Consider the following 18660-nt stretch of genomic DNA (forward strand, 5'->3'; position numbering starts at 1 on the left):
TCCATGCATTGAAGGAGATTTTAGCTTCTAGAGATTGAGTCTGCATTTCAGATTGACCACATCTATTAACCCCATGGTGTAATATTAAGATTTTAATTAAAAAAGTTGTTTTAGAACTGTCGATTGTAACTTTGTAACATAACAAATGTCTGTTGGATTCAAACCAGCAGCTCCACACCACACCGGTTCTTAGTATAGCAGTGTTTTGATCTGGTGTAACCCGGAGACATTCACGCTGCACATATGGGAAATTATTTTTCTGTCAAGACAAACGGAGGCAACATGAACATTAGGTTGGAGTGAACACTAAACACTACTTCTGAAAAAACTTTCAGAAGTACTTTTTTTTTTCTGCCCCAAAAAGCCTGGTTGTTCAGCAGTTTGCAAAGTGGTATGCAAAGGCCACCGTACTTCCCTGGATGTGCTGAGGGAAGGGAGGGGGTGAGCGGAGGAATCCTCCATTTGTTACATAGTGACTAATGATTGCAAGGAAAATGCAAAGACAACATCTCATTGACAACGCAGTTGTTTTATTTTGTATAAAGATCTATTTGGTAACTGCATAACATACACAATATGACCGTAAGTATAAGGAAAGTGAAATACAGCGTTTTTTTGTTATGGCTGAATGTGTTTATGACAATAACACAGGTGACTCAAACCTTATGGCAACACAAAAAAAAATGATCTGACAAAAACCTGATTAATCAACACGAATGAAATCAACACCAACAGGGCAACAACTCCACCTCCTCCCCGAGTGTTTATCTGTTAAACACGATAACAGATGAAGAAACAAGTGGTTATATAAAGTCCCGGGAAAAGACGGTAGTGACAGAACGATGAGGTTTCTTGTTTGCACCTGCACCAGAAATCAAACCACCAAGCGTCTGAGCTTTGTGACAGTAATAAAACGAGTGATAAAATACATGGATGAAGCCCACAGGTGGGATTTGTTATTCCCACCTGCAGCTGATGTGATGCACACGGACACCAGCAAACGGCTCTGTGATGATCCCAAAGCCACAGGATAAATGAGGGGGGTTATGTTAAAATAAATTATAGCTTTGAGGACACTTCTATACCACATCTATACAAATAATTTATCTTTTTTGTTTTTTCACAGAAACAGCCTTCACCATTGCACCTATCAAAAGATGTCAAAAAAAAGGCCCATAGTTTAATACGTGCTATTTTGTAATAAAAGCATAATAAATAAATACATATGTACAAAAATGTTAAGAAAAATGTACAGGCACTTGTAAAACAACCTTTTTCCTGACACTTCAACCACTATAGGTCATATGATCCTGTGCATTTTGGTGGGAAAAGGCAAATTTATTTTTAAACATTTTTCTCAGCAGTAGTGTCAACATGAGGGGACAAATCTTCAGGGGTGTTTCGAGGGACTTCGGGGATCCAAGGCAGAAGGGACCCAGGGGGCCCTACGTGGCAGCAAAGCAAGCTAGTGGTATTACGCCTTCTTATGGGGTTTGCAACTGTAACGTCACTGCACTTTCCTCTATCAGCTGATCAGAAACTTTAGATGGCTTCTCGCAAAACTGCTGCTCTCCTTCTAGTAAGAGCCTGCCCCCCCCTGTTGCGACGCCCCCTCCTGGAACATTTGTAGCAAATTCTTCATCACAGCCTGGATACAAAACACTCAAATGATTTCACTTTCCAGTTGCAGCACAAGCGTGGTGTGAACACATGGGAGTGCACGTGAAAATTGGACATAGTCTTTCAATTTCAAAACTTATCTCCCACTTTGAAGCCTCGAGATTTTCGTTTGACAGACGCCGTGACAGGTTTTTATCACCGGAAATCCAGACGTCACTTGCAACCGCCGGGCACCAATATGACGACACCAGCTGTCAATCACACTGGTGTCGTCTGTTTTCCTCTTAACAAGAACATCATTTATAAAACTGACATCTTTTACTATTGAGGAAGAGCCGAAACGAGTGATTGAGACCAATAACCTCCTCAGGAACACGTTTACTGACGTTCGAGTAAGAAGCGGGACATTCAGACAAATTATTTTCGCCCCCCTGGTGACTTCCATCCTACAAATTGGAAGACTATATCCATTTTTACATACAACGTCCATGAGTTCATACCAACCTGCGACTTGAAAAGCTCATCTCAAGGCCACAGTGCATCATAACAAAACAGCATCATATGGGCTTAAATCAATACACTTAATTATCCTCACTGTGAAAAAACACCTTTTCATTACCCTCACACTTAATTACTCAAGTTTACTTTCACACTATCTGTCCACCGTGTTTAACACACACACACACACACACACACAATCAAACTCAAGCTTGGCCTTCAGCACATCAGTGCTTTCTCTGGCATTGTTTTCAGTAACTAAACGGCATGATTTGTTTTGGTCTTTTCAGGAATGGCTGCTATGTATGAAGTGGCCTTCACTTAGACGCCACCGTGTATCTCACACGTGGCACTACTCTGCGTAACCGTCTGGATGTCAAAGATTGTCCTTTGGGAATATAGTCAAACTCGTTAAGCCAGTGGGGGCAAACTGTTGGCACTGCGACATTGGGGACACTATAAAAAAACACGGTACTAACCTGAGACAACTGTCCTCCCGATCAGACGCACTACGACAGGGAGAAGCATCCACTTAACTCTTGATTATCTAGTCGGAGGCTGTGTGATAATTCCAGCTCCAGTAAACAAATTCAATCGTAAACCACCACAGTCCGTAACCTCACCTCAACAGGTTGCATAACTAAATTCCCATAGGGATGTACAATAAAAATTTGTATTAAAAATATCTGCAATAAAACCATTCTTTCATTAACAGATTACACACGGTGGAAAGGGGGAGATTAAAGATTAGGCCAGCATCTAAGTACAAGTCAATTCCCATTATTTTATACGCAACGGTCGGTTGAATGGGCCTCCTCAGCTTTGTCAAGCCTGGGGAAACACTGGAATACCGGCAATTAAAAAAAAGGTCTTAATAAATGCACTCAAACCGCTTGTAATTTCTGTACAAGTTAATTAGCCGATGTGTTTCGATGTGTTAATTTTAAAACTTTTGGACAGGAACAAATGAAAACAGCAGGGTGAGTAACTATGAGTCTGAGGTTGATGTGTTCTACAGTAAATCTGTTTGGTCTTACCTGAGGAAAAAGATAATGGACAGAAAAGATGTTGCAATACGATGTTTTCTCTAAAGAGAGATTAATTAAGAATTCAATTGCATTCAGCACAGAGTAGCACATTTTGTCGTGAGCACACAGTGGGGGTTGATAAGGAACTTTTCTGTACACTGATATTTTTAGCACTGGCCAATTTCTCTCTTTCGCCCTCTCCCTGTCACGTAACAAACAAACACAAACGTCCTAAACACAGAGCTTTCAATCAAAGAGCAAAGGCATTGTTGGAACAGCAGTGCACTGCCGAGTTTCAACCCATGGAACCTGAATGATCGACTATCTGTAATTCCCGTCGTGTCCCGCATCTTCCCAAGTAAAATCTCAGCATTTGAGGTCCTTTTGGTCGAAGACAATGTGACCGGCCAGGTAGATGGCGACAGCGCCAAAGACGGCGGAGCAGATGATGTAGGCAGTGACGGACTGTGCGAATTGAACGATCATGCCCATGAAGAGGGTGGGGATAACCTGAGAGAGGAGGAAGGCGCTGTCCAAGATGGCAAAGTCCAAACCTATGCCGCGTTTCTCGTACCCCACGTCCGCCTCCTCCTGTTCGGCGCCAGCAGCGATGTGAGATGAGCCGTTCTGGCCGTGTGGCACGGGGTAGTAACTCTCCTGGCTGTAGAAGGCGTGCCCGTAGGGAGCCCCTGTTTTATGATTAAGGCCAGCCTCCGCTTCCACTGAAGTCAAAAAGTCCCGCTTGGGTTTAATACCATTCGTATGTATGGTTTTGGTTTTCCTTTTTGGCATATAGACCTGCAATGAGAGAAGAAAAGACTCAACCTATTTCCCAATGTGTCAACAAACTAACCTTTCATATACAGGGCAACTCAGTGTGTACTTACCTCTTTCTCCTTGTGGTAGTGGCAGGTGAGGGTATAAGGCAAAGTCTGCAGCGTGGCGTATGCATAGCCAGTGAGCGCCGACATCACAGTGACCAGGACCACACTTTTGGTCAGGCAGATGACCAGCGCGGAGAACGTAAAGCTCACCATGCTGCTCACGTAGACTCGACGTGAGCCAAAATGACGAACCAAGTGACTCATCACCAGGGAAAAGAAGGTTGAGGTAGCACACTGCAGGAACAGGCCCAGACTGCCCATGCGGATACCTGAAAGAAGAATTTAGTGTTATGGCAAGAGTACATGTTCGAATCAACACAAGCTATTTGCTCAGAAATGATCTGACATAACATTCATTTGTATATTTTTCAGCTCAGAAAAATACCAGCACCTATCTGCTAAAAATAACTTTTTAGAAGAAAATTACGAGTTCAGGTGAGCTTTTCACTTCCTGACATACTTATAAACGTCTCGTGACTAGGGGTGGGTCAAATATCAATTTGGTGATATAGTTTTGCTTCCTCAAACAATACGAGAATCCATACGCCAGGGCAAATATCGATATTCTATTTAATCAATGATGGCGCTCTAAAGTAAACAGTCCCTGCCAGTTTCACTCGCCGGGTGTCACTACTTCATGTCTCGTGTCTTGTGGCGGCGCTGCTCTAATGAATGAGGGAAACTTGGGTGGAAGTTACTTGGCTGAAGAAGAGGGAGTTTACAGCGGGATGGAGAAAGCTACGTTACGAGATGCTCCATCCACGTTCCATACATAGACTTTATGCACTTTGTTCTCTATGTTGTGTATAAACGGAGATATCCTGCACTTTTGTTTTCTTCCGTTAGACAGATATCGTGATGTATCGCTATATGATTGTCTTGCGATACCTTGATTATCACAGAATCGTGGTATCGCTATATTATTGGTATCATGGGCCATGTATCGTATCATGAGGTAACCTGTGATTCCCAGCCCAACTAGGAAAAGAGGAAAATGGACCCAAAGTAAAATTTCCTGCTTTTTGTTTTCTTCAGTCGAGACAGATATTGTGATGTATCATTATATGATTGTCTTGCAGTATATTGATTATGACAGTATCGTAAAATTATTATTGCTATCGTGGACCATGTATCGCGTACCCTGAGGTACATTGTGTCTCTTTCTGTCCAGACTGAATTGAAATACTTGATTTTCTGTGACTTAAATGGAGTGAGCAGTGTTGAGGGGTCTCTACAATGCTGTGGTAGTGTGGACAGCAGAATTCATGCATTTTTAAATGAAAACAGAGGAGTATGGATAAGTCCTGTTTACTAAAGCGGTGTAATTCCTGGCCAACGCCGGCCAGACATCAAACGTGGTTGAGATTTCGCAAACAGACTGAGGCAGAATTTTTCAACCAGTTCAACCAACACCAGAGGAAGCATTTTTCACATTCTCAAGCAAAACCAGGATTATTTATGTTGTCTGCATGCTAGTGTTTTATCCGAAAAACTTAAATTCTGGTTCTCAAGTTCAACAGTGAGAGCAGAATTTTCATTTAAAAATCACATGACACGAAAGTTCTGAAATAATGAAATAAGAGGTGTATTTAAATATTATTTGTTCCTGTTTAAAACCACATTAACCATTTCATTAGGTTTTGGTACTTAGCTATGGTAGCTGGACTGACTACACGTCTAGACTGTTGTTTCAGCCAAGGATTGGCCTGATAACTCAGCTTGCTGTCAGTGAACAGAGTGGGTCAGAAGTTCAGCGGCAGAGCACTGAATCATTTGTGTGAGAGCAGTGTGTGGATCGTATTACTCCTGGAAAGCAAAGCTGCTCAGCCCACTTTGCAAACACTACGGAAGATAATGAGAACTGAAATTGAAGCCAAGATATGAAAGATTATGGAACTGAAGACTCGACAAATAAATGCTGCGCATTACAACAAACTGGAATTAGGATAAGAGGAGGGTGGTCCATGCAGCTGTGAACCTAGGCAGATAAACATCATGCAGAGGAGCATCTACAGGCTGAGTGATGTGGTTTAATAACTTCCGCTGTGTTTCAAATTAAACAAACACGACTCAGACAGACCTAAAAACGTAATGTGCTTCGGGCCGTCTACCTGGCTTGAATGAACATGTTCTTTGTGTTTTGATTCCTTGACTTTAATTCTTTGTGAGTGTGACATTCCTCGTGGTCCGGCGAGTACAGGGAACACAGGCGGAGGGAGAGTAAAAAGTAAACAAAGTGGGGGGAAAAGAGAAAGAGGGAGGTGTGCATTCTATTTCTATAAATGGATGGGAGAAAATGTCCAAAGAAAAGAGAGGGCAATGGTGACATGAAGAAGAGGTCAATGAGAATGAAAAGATCAATGAATAGTAGTGGGAAAAGATTGATTAAATGAGAATAAGCTGAAACAGTTAAAGGCCTGAAGGGGGATTTAAGGTAGAAAGTCTGGCTGAACAGTAAACAAAAGGAAACAATAAAATACTTAACTCGCATATGGCCTGCTGTGTTAATAAACCTGAGAATTCTCAACATGGGGCAAGATGGTCTGTCCCACATCTGTTTACATGGACTTTAGCTTTCCACTTACTGTCCTTCTTACATTGTTGTTTGAATGAGATCTGATTAAAGACACACTTCCCAGGATGTTCGTACACCACAGTGACACAACAGATTTATGCATGTGTGTGTCTGCCTTTAGACCGTCTAACCCTAAAGGTTATATTTAGGTAGAATCACAGAGCCGAACATTTGCATAGCTTTAGAATAAAGCCGCGCAACTGTCTGGCAGGATTAGCAACAACTCAGTGATTTGCAGCACAGGAAAGGATAAAGAGCGTGTGTGCATTTGTTTTCGATTTCTCAGGAGCAAGGTTGGGAAAGCAAATTACACTGGTCTGGCTTTAGTATTTGCATGAAAATATATTACTTTTGCTCACTGTTCAGTGATTTCACTATATAAAAATATACATATCCTCACTGTAAGTTAAGAGCGAATGTATATTAACTGTCAGTCTCTTGCTGTATATGTGCTATAACTTGACAGGAGCCAATATGGAGGTAGCAGGAAAGCATGTAGGCATGCAGGAACACAGGCTCTGTCTGTCTCCACCTGTGCCCAAGGAATGTGATTGCATCCTGGCCAGCTGGGACAGAGCACAGCCTGGATGGACCTTCAACCACATACATGGGAGGGTGGGAGTTGAATGGTAATCTGTGTGACGGGAGTCAGTAGATCAACAGAAATGTGAAACAAAATCAGTATGAGGGTCATGTTAGGAGCTTACTGAAGCCACATAATATCCAGAGGGTGTTCTCCCAGCAAGCTACCAACACATTTAGAAAGATATTATTTGAGGAAATGGGGAACGCTCACATAACACATCCTGTATCTTGAAGAGAAGTCAACTTACCTTCATCGTATCTCTGCTTGGACGCACTTCCTGGTAATGCGCTGGGCACGCCTTCATACAGGCCTTCCCCTACAAAGTCTGTGTAAAAAAGCATAAAGGACATGACGGCCATCCAGCTGCACAGCTGAGCTACACACAGTTGCCTCATCACTCGCGGGACGTGGCAGTAGCTCCTGTAGATGGCTGGAGTCATGGACCAGCATGTTCTCAGTAAGCACAGCAGAGGACCAGCCTTCAACAGCCTCAGTTTGCACTTCAGCAGGTTGGAGCATGAGCGTGGCACGCCGCAGCGGCCGGCCTCCATCACGCCAGACCCCGACTCCAATATAGATCCAGAACTCGCCACGGTACTGCTGGCAAATAAGGGTTCCTCAGACGTCTTCATGGTGATGAGCACGCTGGAGATGAAGATGAAGCTGAGGAGGGAAAAGAGGCACTCTGCTTGGCCTCCTAGGTAAATGGAGAGAAATCCATGACTCCAATCCAGTGCTGGTAGTAAATATCCCACACATCCTCCCAAGCTGACCATGAAGGAGAACATGGCGAAGGCTTGGCCGCAGTCCTCCTCATCCTTGTACAGGTCAGACAAAAGGGCCTCCAGTGGTGTGAAGCACACCTGTCCACAAAAGTCAAGGAGTCCCACCCCAAAGATAAGGATGCCCACCTGTAGAAAGAGCATAAACATGACTATGGTAGAAAACACACTCATGTGCTCTAGCTATATTTTTATCAAAGGACACGCTACCTGAAGTGTGCGTCCACCCCAGGCAAAATGGGAAGCCAGGACATCACCGTGGGGAATGATGAAAAGTGCAAGAAGGACTCCCAAAGACAGCAGCCAGATGAAGGGCCTCCTCCTGCCGTAAGTGCTGTTACATCGATCACTGGCCGAGCCGATCAGGGGGATGAAGAGGAGGCCAAGAACTGGACCGATGCCTGTGAATAGAAACAGAAAAACCTTAGAGACAGCACTGACAAAACAATGAATGCAAATGAGAAACATAAAGACAGAGGGGTGGTTTAAGTAAAACACAATCCTGTGACAACAAGTCACAACAATAACCAACAAATCGAGACACTGCAAGAGAAAGACAACATATGATCTGAAACTCTTACATCACACATTACTCTTCCAGTTGTACTTTAGTACAGTATCTGGGGAAAAACAACACCAAAAGCACACGTGCCTACAGTGGAACATCACTGCTCAGTGTAAGCAGCAGTGACGACTGCATGTGCCCCTCTGCCATTAACACTGACTGCTGGTGATGATTCCTAGTATTTCCTACAGATGGCCTGCAGCCTGAAGGTAGCTCCCTGTTAGCCTCATCCTCCACACATGGCCAGATCGAGCTAATTGGAACACACCAGGACACAGTGGGTGTTAACATAGAGACACACATGCAATATCAATAACGACGAGATCTTGGGGCTGCGGTGTGACATTTAAAGCCCCCGTGGATTTTTCATTACAGACGAGCACATTTTTGTTTCATTACGTGTTTCTCATTAAAATACCGTCTGTGTACAGCTACTGTCTGAGTTCAAATGTAAGACACAAGCAGGAAAGTGCTACCAAAAAGAGAAAGACTTTTGCTCTATTTGCCCCCCCAAAAAATTTGACAAATCGAGACTAAATTTGGTGACTAAAATGTACTCCAAAATCTTTCAGGGAGTAGATATACAGCAAATCTAGACAGGTAAGCAGTCTGGTAGGATTATCTGTGAACATGTCAGACACACTCCACCACACCGCAGGGGTCCATCATTACAATCTTAACCATCTACAGCTGTGACATGTACCGTCGCACACCAACACTCACACACACATGCTCTCCTGTTATGTAGTGTGTACAGTACACACATGTATGAACACAGACTTGCACATACACGTATGAACACACATATCTGACACATGACCTAGTCTCTTGCCTGAATGCCACACGTGGTCTTACACAAAATACAAATACAAATAAAGCATGAACATTGAACACCTTGGTGCTTAAAAGCGTTGACAATCTTCTCGACTAACAGAGGGGAAAGTCTAAAAACAGGAAAACAACTGGAGGATGAAACAGCCAACACATGGCTATTAGATAAAGTAGAAAGCAGCCATCTGAGAAGCTGGCACTACAGCTTGGGGAAAATTTGCTTTAAGTCTCCCAAGACACAATATTTATCTTCATTCAAGTAGCACTCAGGCACTCCATTATAATGCAGGGAAATGAGAATTGGAGTGCCATTTCCAGATTGGTTTACAGTGCAGGCTGTTTGGGAGGAACTCCACAATGAAATCATTTTTCTTCATATCGCCAGCAGCTGTTAGGGAAACCAAAGAGTAGAAGTCTACATTGTTTGTTCTTAACACTTGAATAGTTACTTCTGTTGTGTACATTTAGCCTTTTTATTTAAGCATTCAGCATGTTATCTATTATCTGTGTAATTACAAAGACAGTGTCTCAAACCTTTTGGCCTGACAGGTTCATGCAACTATTAACTTCACTTACAAGTAACGCAATGCGTGATGCTAAGTGTACCCTGGGGCTGAAACGATTAATCGATTACTAAATCATCATCTATTTTGATAATCTCCTCTAGAAAGCAATAGGAAAATATGTGTAGCATCATTATGAAGCATGGATACTATAAATAGTCCAGTTTACTCATTAAAATGACGGAGACGATTTTTCTGAAGACTTCATTTCACTTCGTCTCGTTTAAATTTGAATCCTAAAGATGCAATAATTGATAGCGGTGTCAGTGTGGGAGACGGTGTCAGCTTGCTCTCCTGCTGCGTTTCAATTAGTGCTTGATTAACAGGTGAAGTGGCCACCTATTAGAGTAACAGCCTCAATTATGTTTTATGACCTGAATACAGAGAGGGGACTGGAGCCCTGAGGCATTTTCATGTCCCTGTGCAACAGCCATCACCACCGCTCACACAGTTAGCACTGAGTCACATATTTTATGTATCAAACCAGTTTTGTAAATTTCCCCATTGTGAGACAAATAAAGGATTATTTTATTTTATCTTAAACCACAAAAGTACATCCCTGCTGTTATTTATAATTAGGGCTGGGTAGTTTGCATTTTCAGCTTCTTAAATATGAATTTGTTCTAGTTTCTTTGCAGCATTTCATAAAGAAATCATTAAAACTGAATAACTTTGGAATACATTTGATTTGTGGACAAAATAAGACATCATTTCAAAATAATTTCACATAACAAATAAAACAGTGAATTACAATAACTTTAACAGGAACAAACTTAAAACTTGAGCAGTTCTTTTGAATGTTACCACACTATCATTTGTGAAACATTCAAATCAAAAGCATGCAACGGGCACATGAACGTTTGCTCTTCTTCATCTGCCACAACCCAATATTCTGGATTGTGATCAAACAAAGAAGCACAAGGATGATTGACTTAGGTCACTGCCTTCCGCACACAGTTTGCCTCCATCACCTGTGGACAGACTTCACACGGAGCTGCCAATGCAAATAAGGTGATGTGGATGAAACGATGGTTCATTGAAACAGCTCAACTCGCACTTTAGCGTAGCCACAGCACACAAAACGTTCAGGCCACATAAAATAAACAACATTTTTTAAGCCCCATGACAAGCGCCTTTAAGCATCTATCATTCATATCACTCAGACTAGAAACAATTACTAATGTGCTCATTCAATAAGCCACAAAGATAAGTAAGATAAGTAAGAATGTGCGTGCAAGACAAAAAAGACACACACCATGGACAGAGAGGATGAGATGATGAAAGAGCATGCATAAACTGTGAGCCCGAGAGTGAGACCTTACCTAGAACCATGGTCATGTAGCGCTCCTCCACTCCAGCCTCCAGCAGCAGCGGGGGCACGTATGTGATCCCAGCTGCCAAGCAGATCTCCAGGCCACAGGTCAGGGAGTTCAGCAGGACGAGACGCCACTGAGACCTCCATCCGGGCATATTTACGCGGGCTGGCTCGCCTTTCCTACCCTCTGGGACAGCCACTACTGGGGGCAGGGGCAAGGGGGGAAGCTTGGAGAGGCAGATGGTGCCCCAGTGGGACGAGCGGGCTGTCGGGCAGGGACAGCAGCGAAGACACGTGGAAGACTCAGATGACTTAGAAGATTCATCCTTTTCCAAGCATTCTTGGTCTGGAGAGGGGAAAAGCAATAGAGAACAGGGAGAATAAATATACAAGGTTTTAGCAGGAAACATGAACCTGACATCCAGCACATGTGGCTGCATATTATTCATTCACACCATTAAAATACACGAGTAAAGGCCAACGAATACTACATTAGACAGGTCATTCTCAGGATACTACAGCTGGAAGTCAGTGGGGCTCATGTTGCATGGGGAATGTCAGAGCAACAGCTTTCTTAAAACATGATCTAATCTGCCTCAGATTCCAACATATTTTCCAGCACCAGAAGTGGCTGCAACAGTCACAAGGATATGATACTGGTATATTCTCAGAGCTCCTCTGCAACAGCTTCAGGACAGCCGGAACAACAGGACAGAGGAGATGAGTCAGCTGGAGCAACGTGGCAAACACACAAAATTTGCCAAGAGATTTCATTCTCCCTCAACTGCTGAGCGTCCCCCTTTTTTTTTTTAACCATCTTAAACAGGAGAGTTTGAAAATACCTTGTATTTCCCATCCTTTTCAAATTCTGAATAACACTAACATTGGTGGAATCAGAGCTGTATTATCTTGTCTTCCTCCAGCAGATTACTGCAGCTGTGGCGCTGTCCATGTGAGACATTATCACCTAAAAAAGACATCGCCGTATCAGGAGACGATAGGGCACAAGGGAGGAGTAAGTGACATGTGAGACTCGGGTATGAAGCCAGAAAGCTGTGGTTGTACCAGATACAGGACAAGCGAAATCATCCACTATCGTCAAGGTGATGTTGTATCCAAGGTCAACCACAAGAACCGTCGCCTATTCATTTTCTGCATACTATCCTACGAGGACAGAGAACTCAGCCGTGCCTTGAAGGTTAACATTTCCAGACAATACTTGACATTCTCTATTCATTTCATGCTGACGGCTTGAAATAAAGTGACGAACTTTCAGCAAAATTAGGATCTCTACAGTGTTAATTTGTCCAATATTTAGTGGGATTTTAACTTAAACCCCCTTTATTCAATGGTTCATTTCATTTTCACTTCCCCTTGTCGAGCACAAAAAAAAGAAAAACCCACCTCAGATTATCATTAGCGTCATCGTGCGTGAACAAAGTGTGTGTTCTTTTAAAGCAGAGGGAAAGAGCAGGAACAGTCAGAACATAATCAACAAGGTGCTATATTTGCATTTGGTGTGACGTCCCTCTGCCAATGTGCGCCATCTGTTCTTTCCCAGCAAACAAAATGGACGTTATCTTCTCCGACATAACTTCAGATCAGTTTAAGAAGATACAGTATGATCAAATCAGTCCCACGCCAGACGGCATCCACTCTAACCAACTGCTTCCCTATAAAATAAATAAATAAAATATATGTATAATATAGTCCAAGGAAATGTGTGTAACCTGGTTGAGAATAGTGTCTGGTTTCTTTGCTCCATATAACAAAGAAATCATTAAAACTGAATCATTTTTGGTTTGTGGACAAAATAAGACATTCGAGAACATTCCAGGTTTGAACAAGACTGATCAACAGTTTTCAACATTTTCTGATATTTCATGGACCAAATGAGTAAATGAATCAAGACAATAGCCGACAGATGAATCGATAATGAAAATAATCTGTAGTTGCAGCCCTGAAGAAGTGACACAAAGTAAGACAAAAAGTCATTTCTATATAAAACAAAAAAGCTTTCATTTAGTAACCCTGACTCAGTTTTGCCTTTCATTATTATAAATTCAAATGAATGTCATCAGAGTTTATGCATTTCAGTAGATATGAGTCCTCATATTTGATTTCAAAGACTCTTTGAAACGCGGAGTAACAAGTTACATAAATGCATGACTGAATGACCCCCATCAGGGAGCCAGCGTTGGCCCCCGCCTGCCTATTAGAACCCTCCACCCACATGTTCTATGTGCATACATCCAACCCCTCCCCCCCTGCATTTCTTCCTTATCCTCCTTCAACCCCTGAGGTCAGCGTCGTCTCTGACCTGCATTCTTAGAGCACTCCTTTGACATCACTGCCTACAACTGGTTATGCCTTTATAGTTCTGAATTTCAGTGTGAATGCTTTCCATTGTGGCCCCAGCTGACTCGCTGTCAGACTTTCTCACTGGAAACAGAGGGGGCCCCTGGTGACGAGAATAGAGAAATCTGATTTGTCTGCCCAAGGAGCTGTGACTTGTCTGGGTGCCAAATGCAAGGCAGATTCCTGTGTTTTGTGAAGTGAATGAGCTGCTTGAGTCTTGATTAAGGAGGTGATTATTCAGAGTTAGGACAGGAGCTGAAGAATATCTAATTGTGATTATTTTTGACTGAAATTGCGATTGTGGTATGATTCCCGATATTAGAGGGAATCACTGAAAAACATTTTAAAATGATCAATGTGTGTGCAGGTCTGTGCAAAACACAGGTGTTGTGAGTATGATGTGTAAGCCAGGATGATATTCAATCTAAAATCGAAACAAATATTCTGCCTCTTGCAGTTTTGAAAGTAGGCCATATTGACAATTTTGCAGCACACCACTTCAACGACACATCTAATTAAAACAAAATGTGTTCATTTTAACATAGTTCAACATCTGGAAGCAACGTGGGATCATGGGAGTTGTTGTCTTGTTTGGTTCCACTGTGATCCACTCCTGATCCTTTGACCCAGAAGTTATAGCAGAGACAGTTCAATGACACCACTAAAAGGCAACTAAAATCTACATTTAAGGTGTATTGGAAACATTTAGGCCCATGTAACCATGCTCATTTTTGATATTTATTGCAGAAATGTTACATATAATGTCTTTAAACATCATGCTCTTTTCCAAAGATATAAGTTGTTGCAATGTACGACAGAGAAGAGCTGCTCGGCTCACAAGATAAAAAGTCACACGGCAGCCCACACAATCATTCCACTGCTTACTTAATGACACCTCTCGTTAATGTATTCCAGTCGTGCTCTTTATCTTCTCCCCATATAGCCTTAGAGACACAAACGCTCACACACACAGACAAAACAACTCTCCTTTTCACCTTACATGTTTAAACCTCACAATCTGAGCCAAACTGGTGAGTCGGGGTGCTGAGGATGGTGGGGGTCTGCTTTTGTCAGCTCTCCCACTGCTCCATTACCAAGTTCTATTCAATGGCACCCCCCCGCCCCACCACCACCACTACCACCCAAAATCGGTCCTAATGACTGAGCAGTGTTCTTACAATACAAAACAGGCTTTGTATACATTGTGCAAGGGAGTAATGTGATACAGTGAGGTATCAAGTTCATTTCCAAGTATTTTATTGACACGGCTCATATGGCTGGTAAGATATAGAAAGCGTGTGTGTTTGTGGGATCGGGTGGGCAGCAGGCTTTGGAAGAGAAAACGGGGAAGGAATTGCTCTGAGATGACATCAGAGCCACAAGTACAGTGGTGACTGAGGCTGTGGTTGCAGAAACCTCAGCTGGAGGGTCTAGTTGTGTGTCTGGCAAAAGCTGAATGGCTGCAAAAAATGTGGGCTGCCTCCCTTTGAGCTCCCTCACATTAATGGAACCGACCGTATGCACGGAGTGACAGAAAGACCGGGCTTTGTGTTGACTGCTTCTCTGGCTTACATCCTGCAAACCCTTCTCTGTGGCTCTCATTTGTTCTTTGAACCACATGAACAATATGAGAAGAAGAAACCCCTTAGTGAACAGTGCACTGCTTACAACGGCGCTATAGTATCACTACCTCAGCATTTCTCAACTGTGCCAACTTGGCATTGTTGTGGAAGTCCTGGGAAGAGTGGCATCGCTGAATAGTGCTGCACTCAGGAGCCCCAGGCAGGTTCCTTTAAGACAATGTCGTCAACGTGTCCTCAGAGATAAATGCAAGGACTTCTAGCTGATGTCAGAGCTGAACGTCAGCAGAGTCATTGACTACACAGGCCTAACTAAAACCACGTTGTACACATTATACATCAGCATTCTATGAGTGCTGATGTACATTGATATACACCACGGGGACATTTAAATATAGTGTCACTCTGCTTCAAACTAGGGCTGAGTTTTAAAAAAGATATATTGTTTTTCAGCTTCATATCCATTCTTATTCATTTTTTAACATCTGCCATTTTCTGTATCCTCTGTTCAAAGATTCTCACAAGATTATTGAAATCACATGGGTGCAGCTTGGACAACTTAATTCGTTTCAAATAATTGTTTTTTTTATGGGAGAGTTTGAATTATCATCAATGACTTAGCTGTAGAATTGTACTACGTGGTCAGTTCATTTAAAGCGTGCATTAATATAACTACTGCGTAACTTTGTTACAATTTTTTTTTTTTAATGATGTACCAGAATTAAAAATTGTATAAACATTTACAGCATTAGTTCTGAGGAAACCAAGCTAAACTGGTATGGAAACTGGAATATTATAAATAGTGAATTGAAGCAAATTGAAAACTGGATGAAATTGTAAATGGAATCATATTGAATGAGGAAATCTGCAGCAATACCCAGCCCTACCTTGACACTGCATTAAGGGTCAAGGTATCAAAATATTCAATTTGGTAAATAAATGTCATCCTTCCATGTGCAATGCAATAATTGATATACCCGTGCAAATATTGATATTTTAATTAACGAATGAAGGCGCCCAAAAGTAAACATGGCTACTTGATGTCACTTTGTGGCGGCACTGTTGTGAATAAGTAGAGAAATCTTGCACTCCAGGACATTTTGTTTTCTTCAGTTAGACAGATTTTGTGATGTCTCGCTATATGATTGTCTTGCAATATTATTGAATCGTGAACTTATTGGTATCGTGGATCATGTATCGCGTATCGTATTGTGAGGTACCCTGTTATTCCCACTCCTACACTACATTGCAACAAACTACACAGAAAATATGACTGGAGTTAAACTGTAAATATTTGTCAGGAGAAGGACAGGATAATTCATATATAAACAAATCATATATAAATAATATATGTTCAATCTTGCAGGTCCGAAGGCTTGTAAAAAAAGTGACTTGAGATCATCTACTAAGAAGAGGAAACGACTGAGCAGTGTGTGGTTAGATCACGCCGTTAACTCGCCAGATTCAAACATACCACAGTGGCTCTCAGGAAGTCTTTATCTCAGGTTGCTCAATAAATGGAAACATACAGATACATGTACATGTGACAGAGCAGTGCACATGACCAGCTGTAAAACCAGTGTGCCAAAGTATGCTCATTGTGTTGCTAGGCAACAGTCAAGTTGGTCCAGTTGCAGAACTATTTGTGTTGGCGGAGCCAAATTATTGATAAAATAACAAGACAGGCAATCCGTTGTAGATTCTTACCGTCAACTATTAATTAGAGTTTGTTGAACTGTTATAAAAGCAATATCACACACAAGGTCATGCTGTTGTAATGAATATCGGCACGACATCCTCTATGAACACATCACATATTCAGTACAACAGTATTCCCTGTTGTGTTACATCGCTTAAATGCATCTAATTAAGTTACACACTTCAACTGGCAATTTCTTCTCGTCTCTTAGACTTTCAACTTCTTCCAGTAATTAATAATCTAACAATTCATCTGATGTTAGTCATTCGGTGGGTCTTTCCATTGTCCATTGACAGTGCGTTAAATATGTAAAACATTTTTGGACTAAAGAAGACAAGAACAAGTTATTGCCTGGGACCAGAAAAACTGGTAAACTGAGATTAAATATTAGCCCCAAACAGGAGAAACATGAAAAACCTGACTACAGAGATGAAAAATGATTCTGTGTGGAACTCTTTCAAGGCAAAACAACAAAAAACATGTAGCACAAATAGATAAAGCTAGAATATTCACTTAAGTCTGAATTTTTTTCAAGTACTTGTTGAAATTCTCTTCATGACCCAAAAGCCATCAATAAATTATCTGGAATAAAGTGGTAAAATGGCCTATAGTCCGTAAACCCCTGAAATACTGAAATTAATGCTACCAATCAGTTTATTCTTATCAATTTCCATACCAGTTGCTACCCAAACAGCCTACCTGAATGATTCATTGTGTTCTCAGATTATTCAGATGTCAGGTAGTCGATGTCAACAAAGCTGTCTTGCCAACCTTCTCTCCTCGACTCAGCGTCTAGAAGTCAGGGAGTGTGCGGTCATTTGTTTGGAGGGAGTGGCTTTGACTAGAGGGCAGGTGTAGGGGGGTGGTAAACAAGTTGAATTTGAGACTATAGCTAACTTTTCCAGACTTGTAGGTTATAATAATGGGTCTCACTCATTCTTTCTGTCTCTCTCTCTCTCTCTCTGCTATTAGTGGATTGTTTGTGACTTTATCATTTTCTGGTTTACCTCTTCCCAAGACACAAGAAAACTAATGTATTCATTCAAAAAAATGTATACGGAATAAAACTACGCATATGGTATGCTTGAATTAACTAGTGAATAGGAAAATAACATGTCACATGGAATGGGTGGGGATTGTTCTCTGCAATTAGTCGTTTCTAAGCGATCTCTTATGTTATTTCAGATATGAATCTGCGTTAATAATTAATCGTTTATGATCATTATTCATTTTCTGCTTTGCCACTTCCTGAGACATAGATTGGTAGCATTTTAATATGAAATCTATGGAGGAACCACTCCAAAACTTAACACTAAAGTTTTGGAGTGGACAAAAGTAATTCATTTGAGAACATCATCATTTCCAGGTAATTGATGACTGGTAAATACTGATCAAGGGTTAGGGTTGCTTGAGAAAATAATCTACAGATTCATCAATTACAATCAAATGAAGTACATAAAGTGAAACTAGATGTTCCATAGTGAGTTAGATGAGAACTATTGTCTATGGATAGTAACGAGGAATTTCTACTTCAATAAAAAAAATTTTTTAGCATTTGGATTTTTCTTCTGCCTCTACTTAAAGGTTGCCTTGACCGCGCTGACCCCTACCCTCCAGGCTGTAATCTTAAGCCCACATCCACCACTGTGACCTCTGACCCTGCCTTTTACTACCAATCATGTGACCAACCTAACATTTCAAAGACGGTGGCAGCGTTACACCAACCAAACCCCACCTTAAATCCAGTTAACGTTCCATTGATCAGTGTAGAAAGTA

General features: G+C 41.7%; 1 protein-coding gene across 3 annotated transcripts in view; it reads right to left on the reverse strand.

The window, feature by feature from the left end:
• Window positions 1–510: 510 nt before the first annotated feature.
• slc45a3 (solute carrier family 45 member 3) overlaps window positions 511–18660 on the reverse strand; it is a 29908-nt gene continuing 11758 nt past the window's right edge. For 2 of the 3 annotated variants that reach the window (XM_044036190.1, XM_044036192.1), the window contains exons 2-6: window positions 11255–11593; window positions 8184–8374; window positions 7439–8102; window positions 4034–4299; window positions 511–3944 (exon numbers count right to left, since the gene is read on the reverse strand). In XM_044036190.1, the coding sequence (XP_043892125.1) occupies window positions 3513–3944; window positions 4034–4299; window positions 7439–8102; window positions 8184–8374; window positions 11255–11593 (1892 nt within the window). In that variant the 3' untranslated portion in view covers window positions 511–3512. Of the gene's footprint in view, window positions 3945–4033; window positions 4300–7438; window positions 8103–8183; window positions 8375–11254; window positions 11594–17583; window positions 17680–18660 lie in introns of those variants that run through there. The other variant, XM_044036191.1, reaches the window with a different exon arrangement.

This window comes from Solea senegalensis, linkage group LG10, assembly GCF_019176455.1.
Source record: "Solea senegalensis isolate Sse05_10M linkage group LG10, IFAPA_SoseM_1, whole genome shotgun sequence".
In the NCBI taxonomy this organism is placed as follows: Eukaryota; Metazoa; Chordata; class Actinopteri; order Pleuronectiformes; family Soleidae; genus Solea; species Solea senegalensis.